Raw genomic sequence first — 20886 nt, forward strand, 5'->3', positions numbered from 1 at the left:
CCATCCTCTTTCTTCCCTTTAGAGCCAAGTTTTTGAAAGAATTATCTGCCCTTTCTGTCTCCATTTTATCCTTCACTTCTTATCCCACCATAATCAGGCTTCTTCCCTTGTCATTCCATTGCAAAAACTTACTAGTTGTCAAATCCAGTGGACATGTCCAGTGGACACCCTCATCAGACTAACCTCTCTGTAGCAGTTGGGATGGTTGGCAGTTCCTACTCCTTGTTCTCCTTCCTAGGATTCTGTGAAACTTTCCTACTCTCTTAGTTTTCCTCCTTCTTCTCTGGAAGCTCCTTCTTGGGCTATTCCCCCAGTTCTTCCTCCCCTAAATTGTGATTGTTCTCAAAGACTCATCCTTAAACTACTTTCTTTGGCTCCCTATGCATTCTCCCCAAGCAACTTACCTTTTCTCAAAGGCCATTTGGTTTGTGACTCCTAAATTTCTATATACAGTCCAGACTTCAGTCCTCTAGACCCTAGAGCCTACCGTACACCTCACATTTGCATGCCTCAGAGTGAGCCATCAACTTCCCCACTCTATTTCCTTCTTCCCCTCTCCACTCCACCCCCTCCATCTAATAGTTCTTTATATAGGTTAATAATAGTATCATTCTAGTTCAAGCTAGGAATATAAAGGCCAGCCTTCCCCCTGACTATACTCTCTTCTACACCACCTACATCCACGTGGTCACTAGGCTGGGCATTTTGCCTCCTCAGCAGCTCTAAGATCTGTCATCTCTTCAAGTTTGCTGCCACTGCCTTAGCGCTGGGCCTTCATTATCTCTTACCCTGGCCAATACAATAGCCTCCAATTTCGTCTTTCAAATTTATTCTTCTTGTTATTGGCAATATGTTCCTGAAGCTCAAATTTGAATATGCCCCTCCTTGGCTAAGGTTCCTTGGTGGCTTCCAATTCCACAGGATACTGTCCAAAACGTTTAGTGAGGCATCTCAAGATCTGACCCCTCCTACCTCTTCACCTTCATCTACTCCTCTTCCCCTTATTCGTCATCTCCTCTCCAGCTACTTGAGTTGCTTGTACTGTGTTCCTGCACATTTCCATGCATTTATCATGCTATTTCTTCTACCTAGATGCCCTTCCCTTCCTTTTCCCCTTCCATCTGGAGAAATCTTTCATGCTGTAGTAAAAAGTGAAGCCTTCTTGACCTAACCCCACAATGTTAATGACTCCCTCCTCTGAGTTCACCGAGCATCTTGTACTCTGTTTATGGAACCCATCACAGTATTATAGCCGTTTACTTGGCTGTCTCTTCTACTGTGCTGTGAATTATTTGGGTCTAATGATATTTTATTCTTTGTATCCCAGGTGCCAGCATAGTGGCTGGCGTGTAGAAAGTTTCTACGGATGTCCCCTAAATGAATGGGAAGGGAACCAAGGAAAGGTCTAGATAGCTTACATTTAAAAGAAAGCCTTGCTGTTGTCTTCAGAGAACAAAGAGCAATTTTCTTCTCCTCACTTAGGTGGAACAGCTCCATTTATCTTCATTGTTCCGCCCACAGCCTCCTTTTGTACTTCAAAGTCTGATTGAGAACTTTCAGCAAGGTGTCTGATCCTTTGTGAACGAGGTGTACTGACTGATGTTAAGCCTGGGTAGCTATATTGTACTTCAGGGCACCTCCTCTCTTCTCTCCTTCGAGATTTCAGGCTAGAGGGCTTCTCTGGAACTCCTGAAGTTATTGGTTAGCATTATGTCACACCTCATCTCCTTGCCTGGAAGAGGGATCTTTTTTCTGTGGAGCCTGTAGAATTTTTCAGGGCCCATCCATTTCCCTTGAGTGGGAAATGCTTCTCAGCACCAGTGTTTTTAGCTTGGTCTGGGCAGATTCCATTGGGGGAAGAGGGGCCGGCCCCATGGCGTAGCGGTTAAGTGCGCGTGCTCTGCTGCTGGTGGCCCGGGTTCGGATCCCAGACGCACACTGATGCACCGCTTGTCAGGCCATGCTGTGGGGGCGTCCCACATAAAGTAGAGGAAGATGGGCATGGATGTTAGTTCAGGGACGGTCTTTCTCAGCAAAAAGAGGAGGATTGGCATGGATGTTAGCTCAGAGCTGATCTTCCTCACAAAAAAAAAAAAAAAGAAGATTCCACTGGGGGATGAAGCTGCTGAAGAGCCATCCTCAGCGTTACTATACTCTTCACTTACATCCATCGGCCTCTCAAAGCCAGTACCTAGTCCCAGGGCTAGCACCCTACTACTGAGAGGGATCCTGGCAACTCCTCACTCTAGATAGCCGGAACATGGGGCAGGAAGAGGACAGTTTGTTGTTTCTTCTTATGATTTTGGATCCATTTGGGTCCAAAATGATATGTATATGAAATGTCTCCAGGTGCCTCATGCCAAAAAGACTTCATATTTTTTTCATTAAGTTCTGGGCTTTTGCTGTATGATTAACCAATAATATTTGTCGAGCACCTGAAGTCATATGTAACTGGGTTGAACCCTGACTCCGGGACTTATAGGCTGTGTGATTTGGGCCAGCCCCTGAGGGGCCTGGGGTGCCAGGGAGAACTTCTAGTCACTGGAACTGGGTGATAAAGCAGGAATCTAAGTCAGTGAGGAACTGGGGCTCAAGGGGGGTAGTCTGGCTTCGAGGAACTGGTTGAAGAGGCATCAGCCTGGTTTCTAGGGAGCTGGGTGTCCAATGTCAGAGTGGGACTAGCAGCAAGAATGCCCATGTGCTAAGTTACTGAGCCACAGGGCTCCCTGATTTCTCCCTCTGAGAAAACGGTGGATTTAACTTTGGGACAGTGCTGAACCCAAAGGTATGGGTTACCTGGGACCTGTTATGAGGCCTGGAAAGGTATGGGGGCAAGGAGCCAGATGAGTTGTAATATATTGGCTTCCGTTGTTGGTCTCTTGATTTTGCATCCTGCTTCATCCCTTTAGCCCAAGGCTGTGCTACTATTTCCTTTAGTTCTTTGCTAATTTCCAGGTGGGCCAGGTCTATTCCTTCTTGGCATGTGTGTACCTCTGTGACTAGAACTCACAGCCACTGCCCTGGCAGCCTCCCTGCCTCACCAGTGTGGCCAGGGGCTTCTAGGCTGTGACCACAGTAAGTCTCAGACCAGCCTCTGCCATAATTATCGACTAGCAATACCTAACTGGGGAGCTCAGAGCTGGGCCAGCCATCGCCACCAGTAGCTCCTGCCTATTCCCCTCTCCTCCTCCATTCACTCAGCCCCTTTTCTGTCCTTCCTTTTAGATATCTCTGACAGGCTTGTCTCCCTGGCCTCTCTATTCTTTGTCAACTCATTAATAATGAATGACTAATGATAATTATACTTAACATTTATTGAGCTTTTACTATGTATGGGGTACATTATCTAATTTTTAATTTCACATAAAACCCTCTAACATAGGTTCTGTTATAACCTGCCTTTTACGGATGAGGAAACTCAGAATGGTTAAGAAACTTACCTAAAATCCAAAAACTAAAACCAGTGGTATCAGGATTAGAATTCAGGTTTGTCTGACCTCAGAGCTGATATCTTGAGCCACATTTCAGCTTCTTTCCGTCCCCAGAATTTTATCAAGAGAGATGTCAGTTTTTCTCACTTTCCCTGGCCCATCTAGCAACCCAGGCATCAGTCCACCTGACTTAAAGGATCCTTCAGTTCAATAAATGTTTATTCACTGACTGCTACACATCTCCTGTGCCTGTGTCCCTTGCTTCACACAAGACCATTTTCCTATCACCATTATCTCTCTTGGCAAGTCCTTAAATGTCTCTCTTATACATTTTAAATGTTATTTCAGATTAAAATTAGGTTAATCCAACCCCTTTGATTAATGTCTTAATTTTTTAGATGAATAAAGGCTTAGGGAGGCGAAGTGACTTACACAGGGTCATATAGCAAGTTAATAAAGTCACGGTAAGAACCCAAGTCTCCTGACACCTGGGCTAGTATTATTCTGATATACTTAACACTCTTGAAATTTTATTGGCCTTGGGGGAGTGATTTTTCATTTATATTACAAAAGCCAATTTATTTTTTCATGTAAAATGAATAGGTGGGTGTACTTACAGCTTTATCTTCAACATATCAAAGTGGATTCCTGGATTCCTGTAAATATGGGATTCCCATATTTATTTAATCCCAAATATGGGATTTATTTAATTTATTTAAATCCCAAATATGGGATTCCTGGATCCCATAAGTGTTTCTAAACTGCAGAAAAATTCCCCTACAGTCTTCAAGTTCAAAAGTTTTCTGCATGAAATGCCTGATAGCTCACCTCACTTTTTTGCCAAAAATAAAGCACAGCCACGCTCTCTTGTCTCTGACCTTCTATAGTAGTGTAATCCTCCTTACGAAATTCATTCTTCAGTATTGCAGTCTGAAGGACACCCACTTCTTCCCTTGGCTGTGTCATTTCTTTGTGTTATAAGGGCAAGATGTTTAAAACTTGAACTCATTGACTTGCAAAATGCGAAACTATTGAGACCATGTTTATACGATGTAGCTTAGATCAATGTTAACACCAAGGTAGCTGCAAATTTTTATGTAGTTTTTACCAAGAAATTAAAATAATACCATTTATCCAGCATCAGGATATGACAGAGGACTTCAAAATCCCCAGAAAGCTTTTACCATATATCCACACAAAGTCCCTTGGGAGGTGTGAAGGAATTATTGCTCCCATTTTTGTATATGGATAAGCAGAGGCTGAGAAAGACCCAGGTAACTCCATGTGCTTTAAATTAATAAATGTTAACATGCAGGAAATCTAGGTGAAGGTTATATGAGAATTCTTTTTTTTTTCAGCTTTATTGAGATATAATTGATACATAACATTGTGTAAGTTTAAGGTGTACAAGGTATTGACTTGATACCTTTATAAATTGCAAAATGATTACCATCATAGCATTAGCTACCACCTCTATCCCATAATATAGTTACCATTTCTTTTTTATGGTGAGAACATTTAAGATCTCTTCTTAGCAACATTCAAGTATGTGACACAGTATTATTAGCTATAATCACCACACTGTACATTACATCCCCAAACTTGTTAATCTTATCATTTGAAATTTGTACCCTTTGACCAAATCTCCCCATTTCCTCCACCCCCTGCCCCCTGGTAACCACCACTCTATTCTTTTTCTGAGTTTGTCTTTTTTAGATTCCACATTTAAGTGATATCATACAGTATTTGTCTTTCTTCGTCTGGTTTACTTCACTTAGCCTAATGACCCCAAGGTCCATGCAAGTTGTTGCAGATGGCAGGATTTCCTTCTTTCTCATGGCTGAATATATTCCATTGTATATATATATACCACATCTTTATCCATTCATCTGTTGACAGACACGTAGGTTGTTTCCATATCTTGGCTATTGTGAGTAATGCTGCAGTGAATATGGGAGGGCAGATATCTCTGTAAGATCCTAATTTCAGTTCCTTTGGATATATACCCAGAACTGGGACTGCTGGATCATACAGTAGTTCTATTTTTAATTTTTTTAGGAACTTCCATACTATTTTCCGTAGTGGCTGCACCAATTTGTATTCTCACCAACAGTACACTAGAGTTTATGTGGGAATTATTTATACTAAGTTTATAACATTTTTATTTTAAGGCTGAAATTATGTCAAAAGGAAAAGGAAAATAAAAATATTAATAAAGTAGACAATAGCAATGGTAAGTAATAGAAACAAACAGTAAGATCTACTTTCCAGTGTTTCCTTGATTGTTTTTGATCTCTGAGAATACAGCAGTCTGCTTCCAAAATCCATAAACCATATTAGTGAAGAGACTCAGCTGAGAATGCTTCTAATGTTGGGCGTCCCTCCCTGTGTCTCCCCAGGCGCAGTGAACCTGCAGGCCGACCTCACTCTTGGCATTCAACCAAATTTGGGGAGAACCAACCCGATGCCAGCATGATGCAAATATCTCAGAGCATGATTGGCACTCCTTGGCCCCAAAGCTACCATTCCAGGTAAGTGGAGCTGAGACCCAGGGGTTCTTTCTTTCAAATGACTTTTCCCAAAAAAGAACATTTTCTTCCGTTTTGAGAACGTTTTCTTAAACTCACCCCAAGTATTAAATCTCTCTACCCACTACCTTCCTCATCCTCTTAAAACTCCTAACATGTATAGGAGTCATCCTCATATCCTGGGCTAGATTGGTGTGAAGGGAGGCCAGAATTATTTTGAGCACTGGCTGGCCATTTGGGATATTTTTGGGGTCTGTTGATTCTCAGTCAGACATTTCTCAATTACACATTATAACACTATACTAGAAATTTCTCAATTCCACATTATAACACTCTACTAGAAAAATTGACAAACTTCTTCCCTCAATGCTTAATGTCCTTTCTTCTTTAGTCAAATATGTATCTGTTTTTTATCTGCATGATTTTTTTCATGTCTTGAACTCTCCACTTGGTTTTTCTCCCTCTGTTAAGGCTGGTTATCCAACTTAGCCCCAAATGAAAAAACTAACACTGAGGACCACTCAGTGTGTACATTATCTCACGTGGTTCTTCATATATGCCTTTAAAACAGATACAGTATCCTTAACGCCATTTTACAGAACAGGAAATTGAAGGCTGGAGAGACTAATTTGTCCGAGGTCAAACAACTGATCAGTAGCTGAGTCAAGCCTCAAATCCAGGCCATTGCAGGTGACCACTAGTTATATTTCCTCGGCCTTTCTGGTCACTGTGTCAGTCAAGTTTGGTCATAAAAAAGCAGAGCCACCATAAGTGTTGTGGGAGAAGCAATCAGACCTTACACAATTGAGAGGGACTGGGGAGACGGGGAGCCAAACCTGACTCCCCAGGCATGTTCAAGAACTTAGCCAGGACTCCCCCACACTTACTACTGACTTGGAACCCCTGCAAATTGGAATCCATCTTCTGATCCCAGGGAGCCGGACTCCATTGATCATCGCTTTTGGGAAGTGCTTGGATAAGAGTAATGGTAGGCAGCTGGGGGGGGTCAAGTGAATGTGGGTCCTACATATAAATGAGATGCAAGTGCTGATCCATGTGTGTGTCGGCAGAGGGGGGAGTGGCTTCTAGAAGGATTACTTAACTAACAGATGTTGGCTACGCATGTGGCAAGGCCAGGACTCAGGGCGCTTAACACTCATGTCTGGTCAAATCAAGGGCCAAATCCTAGACCTCTCATGGTGGACAGGGCTCCCAGTGTATTAGGGTAGGCTGCAGGCCACAGCAAGAGATAATTTCCTCCTTGTTACAGACACTCTTCTCCCTTGTCCATGTCCCTCTCAATAACTCGGAAAGAATTTATTCTCACCCTCTGAGCCATCTGTGCTCAGAGAACAGGTCCCCTAGCAGGGCCCACCTCCACGCAGGCACAGTGCTCCTGGTCTGTGGGCTTGCACGTGTGGAAGCCTTTAGGAGGTTAGGTGTGGGGGTGTCTAACAGTGTGACGGGAGGACAGCATTATGGCAAGGTACTTGGGCTTTCAAGTCAGACTTAGGTTTAAATCTCAACTTCACCACTTACTGCATGAATTCGAGCAAATCGTTTAACCTCTTTGATCTTAGTTTCCTCATCTGTAAATGAAATTAATAATATATATCTCATTGCATCCTAGCGAGGGTTAAACAAAATAACGTAAAATGTTTAGTGCAGTTCCTGGAACACAGTAAGCACTCAATAATTATGACAACTATTTATAATAATTAGGCTGAAGACTTAACTAGAGGCACGGTGAAACCTGGTAATGAACTTCAAGGTTAATGGCATAAACCAGCACACACTTACAAAATGCAAGTGCAATGTATTGACAGAGTACCCCTGAACAGTGAGGCCCTTTGGAGCCTTCCTGACCCCTAACCTTCTTAGGAGGCCCTAAATCTGAAGTCATACTGTGACCTAAAAAACATGCTGGCCCAAAGGCAGAAATAAGACTACTGCAATCAGTGCTTAGAATACCTGCTTATGGTAACTATGGTGAGCTCCCAGAGCCCTCAGGAGAATGGCGGAGTTGGCATCAGAAGTACAATATTCTGAAGGCTGCACTTCCCCACCTCCTGTGTCCTCCTCCCCATCCCAACCTCCAGAGGGGTTTAGGCGGGTGGATCTGCCCTTGTCCTGTATCTCCCACTCTGTCCCTCTAATTCAGACTTCAGAACAGCTCCCCCTGACACAATGACTGTCAGCACAAAAGCACTGTGTGGGGTACGAAGGGAGAAAGGGAAGCTCAGATTACCCAAAATGCTACAGATGTGTGGGTTCTGTTCTGCCCCGCACACATCATCCTGTGGTCTGTTTATTCCATGCCTCGGCTTGCAGCCCTGGCTGAGGGCTTGTTCTGCTCAGAAGGTCTGGCACTGGCAGCTGCAGATGAAGAAGCACTCTAGGCGCGTTTCTGAGGAGCACAGTGGCATCTAGTGGTCTAGTATGCCGAATCGATTGGTCGGCATCCCTCTGACAGCCGTCATTTAGTTCCAGAAACCTGTCTCAGTCCTAAATTTATGGATCTGTTTCTCAAGAAGAAGCTGGAGAATGGGGGAGCTGGAGGGAGGGGAGGGGCAGGAGAGAGGGAGAGAGAAATACAAAGAGACAGAAGACATGTAATTTTAACTGTCTGCAAGCTGGCTTGGATCTGGAATTTCACTGAAATAATATTTCAGCTGCTTCCCGTCAGACCCTTGTCATGGTCTTTTTGCTGTCCTACAGAAATCTCATGCAATGGTCCTAAAGTATTAAAGTACTATAGAAGAGATCTTGAAAAGTCATGTCGTCCAGACTCCTCAGAAGAGGATACTAAAGTACCAGTACTTGTTCACTGATTCCTTCATTCAACAAACATGCACTGAGTACCTGCTATGTCTCAGATGATTTTGTTATTGAGGGTACAAGGCTGAACAAGACATAAAAAGCCCCCACCCTAAAATATTTGTTTCCCAGTGTGTTCCATGGATTAATAATCCATTAGTTGCTCCTAGGAAAAAAGTTTCTAGGGTCAAATAAGTTTAGAAAACACTGCTTAGTATATTTTCCTTTTAGAACATCCCATGAACAATAGTTTATTAAAGACTCAGAAGTCTTACAGTAAATAAAATTGTTTAACTTATTAGCCCAGTATTTTCCAAACATATTTGATCATCTAAGGAATTAACGTTCTGTAGGTACACTTTAGGAAACGTTTTCATACACTTGTTTTGTGCTCTTTGCTGTGTTCTAAGTATTTAGAAAATGCTTTTAAGTACACAAAATAGAGAGTAACATTATAAGAATGCATGTATGTACCACAGAATTAACAAACATTATGTCATACTTGCTTCAGATCCTAAACATCGTAGATACAATTGAAGTCTCTTTCATATAACCACAGGGGCATGATGTAACATCAGGTAGCAGTAAGTGCTATGAAGACAATAAAGCACAGTAACAGGGAGGAAGGAGAGAAGAGGTACTCTTTAGATAGTGAGTTCCAGAAGTCTTCTCTGATGCAGAGAGTTGAATCAAGGAAGCGAGTGAGCCAGGTGAAGAGCATTCCGTGTGGTGGGAACAGTGGGTACAAAGCCCCTGAGACCCTGACGTGGGAATATATTTCATGGGTTGAGCTATAGTAAGGAGGAGGCTGTCACACCAGAGTGCAGCAGGCGAGAACAGTAGAAAAAGAGGTTGGGGAAGAAAGACCACAGTAAGAACTTTGACACACTCGACGCACTCGTCTTGACAGTAAGGCTATCTCTGTGTGAGCTGGAACTATTGCAGGGATTTAAGACCTTCATTCCAAGTTCTTACCCACTATTAACAGTGCCAGCTTTGGGGCCGGCCTGGTGGCATAGTGGTTAAGTTTGTGCACTCTGCTTCGGCGACCTGGGGTTCGCAGGTTCAGATCCCAGGTGCGGACCTGTGCACCACTGATCAAGCCATGCTGTGGCAGGTGTTCAACATATCAAGTAGAGGAAGATGGGCACAGATGTTAGCCCAGGGCCAATGTTCCTCACAAAAAATAAATAAAGTGCCAGCTTGGAAGCAGGAATGGCAACGGTAATCAAAATAACTACTTCCAGAAAGTGGTAGAAGAACTTGTTTCTAGAGGGCAACGTTAGGGCACTCTATGGCATGGCATATGTCACTTGGTCATAGTCCCAGTCAGTTTGGGAAAGGGAATTCTGAGAGGACGGAGCCCTCCCCAAGTAGGAGGGAAGAGCACAGCACAAAAGTCCTCACGTGACACATTCCTCCTGAGGTTCCTTTAGCTACGGGAAGGAACCTACTCTACCCTTGCTCTGCCTGGCTAGAGAGATGTATAGCAGAGAGTTCATGTTTCTAGACACCATCTCTATATTTTGAGATAGAGTAGTGATGACATTTCCTCCCACTCAAAGGTGAGTGTTTCAGTTAACCCATCAGTTTATTTACTTTTATTTTTTGTGTGTGTGCTCCTTAGTTAGATTTGAATTATCCTTTTGGTGGAAGACTGCTAAAATTCTCAGCAGTTGGAAGGAGGATTAAGCAGTGTCTACCACCTGCATAGAATTGGTGAATGAAACAGCCCTTATGGGATCTACTGTTTCCATTTCCCCTCAAAGTATTAGCTCTGAATCTTCTGTTAGAGGAGATAAAGGGAAGCATAAGTGGGTCGTATGGAATTATCCTCAACTGAGCTATGTCATGTGCATTTTTAACACAACCTCTTCATTTGCAGGGGAATGGGGGTAGGGGTTAAAATCTGGCAGTGACACCTGCCATGCATGCCATTGAGTGCCAGGACTCATTTCCCTGTCTGGCTGGCTTGCGAGCTGTTCCCTTCCTTTCTCCCTTGAATTGATACCTGTCCCTCCCAAAGTAGGATGCTCCATTCAGTAAGTTGACTTTCTCTGATAGAGAAAAATTACATTCTTGAGGTGAGTTGCTGCAAATGTAGTCTTCGTTGAATTCTAGCACCAGTTTTGACTCAGAATATGGTCTTTCTAGTCTCTTGCCATATATTCTAGATTTAGTCCAGCCATAAAGTATTATCACATACTCAGCCAATAAGGCACCATATCTACTTACATGAAGTCTAGAAATATAATAATAGCTCCATGAATTTTAATAGTAGAGCCTTAAATGAATGGAAACTCAGGCAAGAACTCTTAGTGATGTACCCTTCTTTAGAGAGCAGTGAGTCACAAATGTTTGAACTACGGAGACTGCTGTTTGACTTTTGAACGACTTATTCCTTCCTAAATGCCCCCCTCCCCCAGCATGCTGGGTAAAGTCTATTTTGAATTTATAATTAAAGCTAATTATAAGTAATTTTGTTTTGAGGCGACTTTGTGGGGTGTGCCATGCCAGGACTGAGAGTCATTCCCCTTCCCCAAGGCCGGCTCTGAAAGCCACCTGGAGGAGCTTGTTGAATGAGAAGGTCTTTACCTTCCCAAGTGTATGAGCCTTCGTCAGACTTGGGAAGCCATCCATAGGTGATGGACTCCTGTGATTAGGACTTCTTACACAGCTTCCCTCTCACATCAGCTTTTTCTGACTGTGATTTCTCTCATTCAGCTTCATGTTTGGCTTTCTCACCACAAACAAATTGTCTCTGGTACAGTTGAGATTCCAGGAAGATTGCCAGGATGTAGCCCTTCAATTCCATAAAAAGGAAAGATATTAACTAAAAACATATACATGTGCACTCAAAGTCTCCCTCACCCGTTCGCGTGCCTAGTCACTTACTAAGCTTTTCCCCTTCTTCCCATAAACAGCCCCAAGAAACACAAAATTTCCGTTTCAATCACCCTTCATCCTCTTCCTCTCTTCTTTCCTCCCCCACCTCTCTCATTTCTTGGCACGTGCAGAATGTCATTTCCAGCAATTAGCAAATGAAATCAGTGTGCTGCCTGTGCCCAAAGGCCACATGCCTTCTTCTGTCCCTCCCCTTGCAAGCTTGGGTGATTAATTAGAGGCACATAGGTTACAGTGTTGGGCAATTACTCCTGGTGACAACACACAGGGAGGCCGAGCAAGGCCCAAATATGGCCCTTTTCACCCACCCTTCCAAAAGCCAAACATCTTGCACAAGATTACGTTTATAAGCTGGGTCCTGTGCCTAAGCCTACTAAATGATAACAGCTCAGTGATGCTGACTGCTTTGTCTCCCGTTCTTCCAGCTCCTCGACAAGTGACCTCTCCAACTATGACCATGCTTATCTGAGACGGAGCCCTGACCAGTGCAGCTCCCAGGGGAGCATGGAGAGCCTGGAGCCCAGTGGGGGATATCCACCCTGCCATCTTCTTTCCCCTGCAAAGTCCACCAGCAGCATTGACCAGCTCAGCCACCTCCATAACAAGAGAGACTCGGCTTACAGCTCCTTCTCCACCAGTTCTAGCATCCTAGAGTATCCACCCCCTGGCATCTCTGGGCGGGAGCGTTCAGGCTCCATGGACACCACTTCTGCTCGAGGTGGCCTCTTAGAAGGGATGAGGCAGGCAGACATTCGCTATGTCAAGACAGTCTATGATCCCCGGAGGGGGGTCTCAGCAGAATATGAAGTGAACTCTTCTGCCCTGTTTCTTCAAGGTCGGGAAGCCCAAGCATCAGCAGATGGTCAGGGCTATGACAAATGGCATAATGGTCCTCGGGGCAAGGGAGCGCCACCCCCATCCTGGAGCCAGCAGTGCCCCAGTTCCTTGGAGACTACCACTGACAACTTGCCTCCTAAAGGGGGTGTGCCCCTGCCCCCAGCTCGGAGTGACAGTTATGCAGCCTTTCGGCACCGAGAGCGGCCCAGCTCCTTGTCTAGCCTTGATCAGAAACGGTTCTGCCGGCCTCAGGCAAGCTCTGCAGGATCCCTGAAATCTCCCTTCATAGAGGAACAGCTGCATACTGTGCTAGAGAAGAGTCCAGAAAACAGCCCCCCAGTGAAGCCCAAGCATAATTACACCCAGAAGGCCCAACCTGGCCAACCTCTGCTGCCAACTGGCATCTACCCAGTACCTTCCCTGGAGCCACACTTTGCCCAGGTGCCCCAGCATTCCGTGAGTAGTAATGGCACGCTCTACCCTGCACTGGCCAAGGAGAGTGGATATACAGCTCCTCAGGGGACTTGCGACAAGATGGCGACCCTTGATGAGAATGGGAACCAAAATGTATCTGGTAGGCCTGGGTTTGCCTTCTACCCACCCCTAGAACATGACTCAGTGTCCTCAGTAGAGAGGAAACTTGAAACTTCAGCCAAATGTGTCCCCTATAAAGTCCATTTCCCTTCAGTGCCTGAAAACGAGGAGGATACATCCCTGAAGAGACATCTCACCCCTCTCCAGGGCAACAGCCCATATCCCAATGAGAAAAAGAGCACCCACAGCAACAAACCATATTCTAGTTACCACAGCCTCAAATCCCCTCAGGCTCCAGCCTGGCAAGTGGGTGAAGACAAGAGATCTTCCAGGCCCTCGGAGCCTTGGGAGAGCAATTTCCACGAAGACCACAATGCCAACCTCCGGCAGAGGCTGGAGAGAGAAGGCCTAAGCCAGAGCCCGTCAAGCAACTTTGGCAAGACCAAGTCAGCCTTCTCCTCTCTCCAGAACATTCCTGAGAGTCTAAGAAGGCAAAGTAGCCTGGAGCTAGGAGGGGGAGTCCAGGAGGGCTACGTGGATGGCCGGCCCACCTGTGCAGTCAACACCAAGGCAGACTCGGAAAGGAAAGCTGTTCCTGATCACAGGAGCCATCTGGACAGGCCAGTTTCTTATCCAAGGCCAGAGGGGAGAACCAGTACCTTGGCCTCGTTCCACAGTTCAGACCCAGGGTATGAAGAGCCGCACTCGCCACCCCACCAGCAGGCGTCCAGTCTGGGCCGGAGGAGGCTCAGCTCGGGCAGTGCCTCGGCCCTGCAGGGCTTTCAGTATGGGAAGCCCCACTGCTCGGTGCTGGAGAAGGTTTCCAAGATTGAGCAGCGAGAGCAAGGGAGCCAGAGACCCCCGAGTGCGGGCAGCTCTAGTTATGGCTGTAACTATAGGCCCAACAGGACGGTCCCAACTTCCAGTATTTCTGGGAATGACTTCGAGGAGACAAAAGCCAATATCCGGTTTTCTGAATCCAGTGAAGCCCTAGGCAATGGGGAGCAGCACTTCAAAAACGGGGAGCTGAAGCCGGAAGACACTTCCTGGCAGCCATGTGGTCCACAGCTGAGGAGGGGCGCCGAGGGCAGCCGTGGCCCCCCACTCCGAGGCGGTGAGCCCCCGAGGCGGGACACTCGCCTGCTCCGCAGCCAGAGCACCTTCCAGCTCTTCGGCGAGGCCGAGAAGGAGGCCATGTGGCGGGACCACAGGACCGGCTCGCCCGAGTCGCCCGTGCTTGACGCCCCCTTCAGCCGCGCCTACCGGAACAGCATCAAGGACGCACAGTCCCGCGTGCTGGGGGCCACCTCCTTTCGCCGCCGGGACCTCGAGCCGGGGGCACCTGGGGCTTCGAAGCCCTGGCGGCCGCGGCCTGCGTCGGCCCACCTGGGTCTGCGCAGCCCCGAGGCGCCGGCCTCCCCGTCCCCGCACACCCCGCGCGAGCGGCACAGCGTCACCCCGGCCGAGGGCGAGCCGGCCCGGGCCGCGCCCCTCGCCGCCCGGAGGGGGCCGCGCCGGCGCCTGACCCCCGAGCAGAAGAAGCGCTCCTACTCGGAGCCCGAGAAGATGAACGAGGTGGGGGTCTCGGAGGAGGCCGAGCCGGCGCCCTTGGGCCCGCCGAGGAGGGGCCTGTGTTTCCCGGAGAGCACGGTGGCCGACCGGCGCCGCCTCTTCGAGCGCGACAGCAAGGCCTGCTCCACCCTCAGCCTGTCGGGGCCCGAGCTGAAGCAGTTCCAGCAGAGCGCCCTGGCCGACTACATTCAGCGCAAGACCGGCAAGCGGCCCTCGGCCGCCGCCGGCGCCCAGGAGCCCGGGCCGCTGCGGGAGCGCGCGCAGAGCGCTTACCTGCATAGCGGCCCCGCGGCGCCCGAGGGCCCCGGCCTCGCCTCGGCCTCCAGCCTCAGCTCGCTGCGGGAGCCCGGCCTGCAGCCCCGCAGGGATGCCACCGCCCTCCTGCCGGCGGCGGGGGAGCTCTCGCGGGCCCCCCGAGACCGAGACCGCAGCGGCTCCTTCGCCTTCAGCCGCCGCCTCGGGGATCTGCGACGTGCGGACCAAGCTCCGAGGGAGCTGCCCGGTGGAGCTGACGGCGGACTGAAGGACACCCAGAGGATGCACAGGACCCCTCAGGAGCTCTCCTCGTGGGGGGCCGCGGCCGGGAGGGCCGGGAAGTCCCTGTCGGCCGAGGACCTGCTGGAGCGCTCAGACGTCTTGGCCGTCCCGGTCCACGTGAGGTCACGGTCGTCCCCCATCGCAGACAAGAAGCTCCAGGTACGTGCAGCCGGGGGTCCTAGGACTGCCCTCTTAGGCCCCAGAAGCTTTAGTGCCTGCGGCTCCCCTGACCCGTCCTACCCCTTCAGTTTTCCTTTTACAGGCAAGAGTAGCATTTGTTTTCATGAGGTGATTCCTTTCTCAGTGCCCTATCTGATATCCTTACAGAGATACAGATACAGAGAGATATCTATATAGGTGTATAGATATCTTATATAAATACATATATCTTGTATATATACACATAAATATCTATATCTGTATATATAGAGACGTAACTTCATTTTAGGAGGTCACCTATCTCTCAGTGCAAGAATGCATGGTTAAGGAAAAGTTAGGGGTTATCTTGTTTTTTGCTTTTTTGTTTTTTTTTAATTGATGGAATAGAGGCTGTGTCTCATTATTTTAAAGATTTTAGCTTTGCACCCTCTGTGTTTGTATTGGAATTTTATATTTACAAAATAGGCAAAATTACTGACTTTGATAGTTATTGAGTTCCTGGCCCTCATCAAAGTGTGTAGCAGGTCCTCAGGTAAGTATGCTTATCATCTCATTAATCCTCATAATAATCCTACGCAGTAGAGTATATTATCCACATCAAACCTATGTCTCTCTGACTCCCATTGGAGTTCTTTCTGTACACTCTGCTGGTGAGATAGGAGAATCACAGACTTGCACATTGTCACATGAAGGGATTTTCTAATAAAGGCTCCAAACCATGCAAAGATTATGAAGTGCTTTCCACTGGAAATTTCAGGCAGAGCTAGGAACAGAACCTGAGCACCGACTCCCAGGAGTCGGTTGATCTCCCTAATTCTCAGCCCATCCTCAGGCTCCGCTTGCCCTGCAGATCAGTGGCCTGCCTCCCGGTTCCCTTCCCACCAAGAAGACACTAGGAATTCACGTATGTGTTAGCACAGGGGAGAACACCCCTCCATTGCTCCTTCTCCAATTCTGTTTTTCCCAGCAGAGAAGTTAATCGTTCAGCAAGCATTTGTAGAGCGTACATTGTATGAAGGACCGTATTTTAGGAGTGAAGGAAACACAAAGGAAAATAAGGCTCATACCTTTCTGAGGTTCACAATTGAGCAAGAATATGAATGAAGAATATGACTGGTGAATGCTTTGGGAGGAGTGATAAATAATATGCTTTGGGAGGGAAAGTGATTAATTCTGAGGGGATCTTCAGAGCTTCTCTTGAAGGAGATGAGATTTGAACCAGACTGTAAAGGAGGGGCAGGATGTCGGAAAGGATTGGGGGTGGTGTGTGGGAGGCATTAGTTGGAGGAAACAGCTTCAGACAAAGAAAGATTCAGCCGTCACTGCCTGAGAAATTTGTTTGCCGCACAGCTTCTGAAACACACATATACACAGCCTTCTGAGAGAAAATACTGCGCCCTCCCAGATATTTTCTGTTCAGAAATATTTTCTCCCTGGTATAAATCCACAAAAAAAATCTATCAAGGCAATCCTCCATAAGCCTCCAATAGCCACTTTCCTCCCCTGAGAATGAAGAACAGAGCTAATTTCCAGTCCTTACCCTACCACCAAAACACATTTAAAACCCACGTATGTAACGTGTGATTTCAGCTAGTTTGATAGGCTTCGTTAGCTTAGCAAAGCAAACATTTTCTTCATTTCTCTCCGTGTGTTCTAAAGAAAAATAGAAATGTTTAGGTGAAAACCAAATTATCTTCTGTTGTTTATTCCTCACTAGATGTCATTATTCTATCCTGGGGAATTGGTTGGATGGCTATGAATGTTATTTTGCCTTCCCTCCCACCAAATATTTCTCAGGTCTGGTAAATTGGGAAATAGAGCTAAATCATAGGTGGTATAAGAAAGTGAAGAGATTTCTCCAAATCCCAATTAAATACTTCACGTTATTTGAAAAACTTTTTAGAAAGACAACTAAATACAGAACATTATTTAGGTACCCTCCTCAATAAAGACAGTACCATATTGAGATACTTAATTTGAGGAATATGATGCCAGAGGGGGAAAATGTTTCAAAATGAAATACTTTATCTGTGCTGCTTTGCTCTTACGAATTCTGAGAATAGGTTCTCATCCCCCAGATTGTAATTGTGCCAGGACTGTGTTCTTGAGCTTTCTTCTTCATCCCCCCACCCAGCAACCAAACCTTGCCTGCCCTGAGACCTGGACCATGGCAAGGTCTGCTCCTTGAATCTTCTCATACAGCTGTCATCTACCTTATTTGTAGAACTAGTTAAAAAGAAAACAAACCAATCTCCACATAATTATTGTGGTTATTGTTTCAAGATATTATATTCTGTTTTTTTATTTGAATAAATTCCAGGAATTTTAGCATTATCACTAAGCTTTGGTGAAGGTGTTAAATACAAATTTTTCTCATCCCAGCTTTAGAGAACTCTGAGAAATTAAGTGACCCTGTAGAGAGTATCTGCCGGACTTAAACCCAAAATATGGAGTCTGTTTCTGGTGCTGGCTCAGTCCATGGCATCCTGAACAAATGCTACTTGCTCCTGCCAGCCAAATGCTAATAGCAGAGCAGGATTTTACACGCTTTTGACAAGGATTCAGCTCATTTTCAAAAGTCCATTAGTGAAGACAGTTTCTGCCTCCAGAACAAGGTCAGCATGGAAATCAATTCCTCTGTTTATAAAAATTGATCATTCTTGGGCCTGATAGAATGACTGCAGAAGGCGCCACCACTTGTAGCCTGAGACCTGCTCAGATGATACTCAGCAGGGCTGGGCCTTCTCTTAGCCAGCTATGGTCCTCTCTGAAACATGCAGCCTCCCATTACCTCTCCTTTAATTCCTCTTCATTTGAAAGGTGAAATTGCAGAACAAATGAATATTAGTGATAGAGCTGAAGAGCACATCAAATTCTTGCTTATTTCCTACTTTCTATGAGACTTTGGAAAACTTAACCATTTTAAAATGGGTGGGCCCTGCAAAGCTGCAGAAAAATATCCAAGAGATGGAAATATAACAGAGGCTATAGAAAGAAACCTTTTGGAGAAATAAGACTCCTGGTTGGGAATTTTTTTCCCAGATGCTAAGTTGTACGCTTCTATGGTTCTCACAGTATTTTCAGAGACCTTGGTTTCTGATAGGTAAAACATTCACCATGTGATGGTGTGACAAATGTTATTTAATTGCTGAGGAAATTGCTCAGTGCATTCTACAGTGTTGGAAGTAGGCTTGATTCTGTAGGATGCAGCTTGTAAATCGTTTTAGCACCTCTCAACAAGCACCCATTCAAGCTTGTGCATAAATAACAGAATCAACTTTCCACAAAATGTTAAGTTACAAATAGCTACTAATAATCAAATGTGTACTATGTGCCAGTCATTATACTGTTTTATAAGCATAAAATTAATCCTTACATCTATGCAAAGAGGTAGATACTATTGTTATCACTATATTACGAATGAGGGAACTGAGCCACAGAAAGGATGAGAAATTTGCACAGGGTACTGGGAGTGAGGTTTTGACCCCATACTGTCTGATCCAGACTATTCATGTCACTATACCATGCTGCCTCCTTGAATAAAAAAAGGCTGGGGGAGGAGGAGAGAGGCGAGAGTTAAACATTTTATATCTGAAAACTTCAGTCAATGAACTGATTTCATTTTGACATTTATCCATTACTGTTATTTACATTTAAATAATATTTTAAGATTTTTCAAATGGATTTCTAATTCATTTTAGCAGATATTTGAAACTGATATTCGAAAGTAGATAAATATTGTCTTCATATTTTGTTGGTCACAGAGATATTAGGATTTCTAACACAGAACCCAAAGCAAGAGTGAAGACTGGGATTCAGTAGGCTTTAGGTTTATAGTTTTAAGTATGCTATGCCTAATGAAGAATAAGAACTGGTGTATTTTTAGGTCATCGGAAGTCAGAGATAATTAACAAAAACAAATAGACATTAAACAAGTGTCTGTTGGTATAGCTATATCTGGTATTTCTCCCATAGCCACTGCTTTTTTCCAAGTCGCTGTAACAAGTACTTTATACTTCTTACCAGTTTATAGAAAATCAAGTCTTCTTTGACAGTGAATATATGCCCAATCAAAGCAAGGAAATGCAACAGAAATGTATCCTCCTTGGGCTTTTACAAGGTTGGGAAGGCATTTTCCTTCTGTCTAAATGGTATTTCGATAGATGGGAGATTTAGAGAGTTCTCTCAATTGCCAGTTACTGGGTCTCACTTCCTTTATTTTACGCACACTCACATCAGTATCAACTTATGCTCATACTGTAATTCAAGGGAAATAATAGAATGGAAAAATACTTTTAAACGTTACTGGGGTAGAAGCTTAAAGGGGACCTAGAGGCTTTTCCACTTAATTATTGGCAAAACTGCACATTCATGTCAACAGAGGGGGTGGGGTGGGGAAAGACTTTAAAAGAACCATAAGGTTTTGTGGAGAGCAGGAATTCCCATTCCCTATAGTGATATCTGAGCAAATCAGATACACATGGAATTCCTTTGTCTCAAAGCATTGAAGTCTGATTGCAGCCAGCTCAGCTACCACTCAGCTTGTTAAGATTCCAAAGAAAGATCTTGGGCTCTGAAGACATCATGGTTTGGATCCTAGCTCCTCCACTTACTTAACTGTGGGTAACATACTTCACCTCTCTGAGCTGCAGTTACTTCCCCCCTCCTCATTCTTATAGATTAAGTTACAGAAGAAATGGCAGGTGCCTAACACAACTCCAGGCACATAATTGGAGGATTGTAAGGAACTTAGCAGAGTGTCTGGCCCACAGTAAATGCCCACTGAGGAATAGCTGCAATTACTAATGACATTCAGGGTTGTTTCTTCTTCAGGCCTACCACCATCTTTGGCTCTTTTTATTGCTTGTTTGTACCTCTGCCGCTGACTGGGCAAAAAAAAAAGAAAAAGAAAAAGAAGATGGAAAGCAGTTAGCCCTTTGGACAGAGTAAATGGTGAAATAAGTTGCTGAAATTAAGTTTAGGGGTTATATATGGATTTAATTTTTCTGTTCTACCTGTCTCCTATTATCATAAATAATTGCGAGTTGAATGTTTTATCATCAATAGCAACATCATTGTCTTCATCAGGGACCTGTTCACGTGGGCCAAATTTTACACTATCAAAAACTGACCCACGGCCCTTTCAGGAAACCAACATATATGCTTATTAAAACTAACTAACAAATGATTACCCCCGAAAAGTCCCCAGAGTTATTGATATTACATGTGGGTGAGATGTTTTTCCTAGAGAGAATATATTACAAGTCAGATTCATATCTTCTCTAATTATAACTCAGAGCATTTGAGACTTCTGCTAAATTCAATAAACTATCCTTTTCCTGACATCTCCCACATTTCCCTATTGCTGTTTCAAAAGCTTGGCCCTTTGAATTTGTTTTCATCATTATATTTCAAGGATAGTAGTTGTTTTGAACCCTGGAGATAATTGTCATCAGACTTTTTGCTTAGAAAATATCCTTGTTAGGAGAGGCACCTGGTGAGACAGACTGAGATTCAAATCCTAGCTCTGCTGCTTGTGAGCTTGGGAAGGTTAACCTCTTTGGGCC

At 45.2% G+C, this 20886-nt stretch overlaps 1 protein-coding gene across 10 annotated transcripts in view; it reads left to right on the plus strand.

Annotated features, from left to right (window-relative positions):
* The window catches only part of SHROOM3 (shroom family member 3), a 310752-nt gene that overhangs the window by 264079 nt on the left and 25787 nt on the right, over positions 1–20886 (plus strand). For all 10 annotated transcript variants that reach the window (XM_087434456.1, XM_087434454.1, XM_087434455.1 and 7 more), the window contains 2 exons: positions 5831–5962; positions 12106–15319. In XM_087434456.1, the coding sequence (XP_087290582.1) occupies positions 5831–5962; positions 12106–15319 (3346 nt within the window). The remainder of the gene's footprint in view (positions 1–5830; positions 5963–12105; positions 15320–20886) is intronic.

The sequence above is a fragment of the Ceratotherium simum genome, chromosome 8 (assembly GCF_057802395.1).
Source record: "Ceratotherium simum simum isolate JZ-2026a chromosome 8, ASM5780239v1, whole genome shotgun sequence".
Taxonomy (NCBI): Eukaryota; Metazoa; Chordata; class Mammalia; order Perissodactyla; family Rhinocerotidae; genus Ceratotherium; species Ceratotherium simum.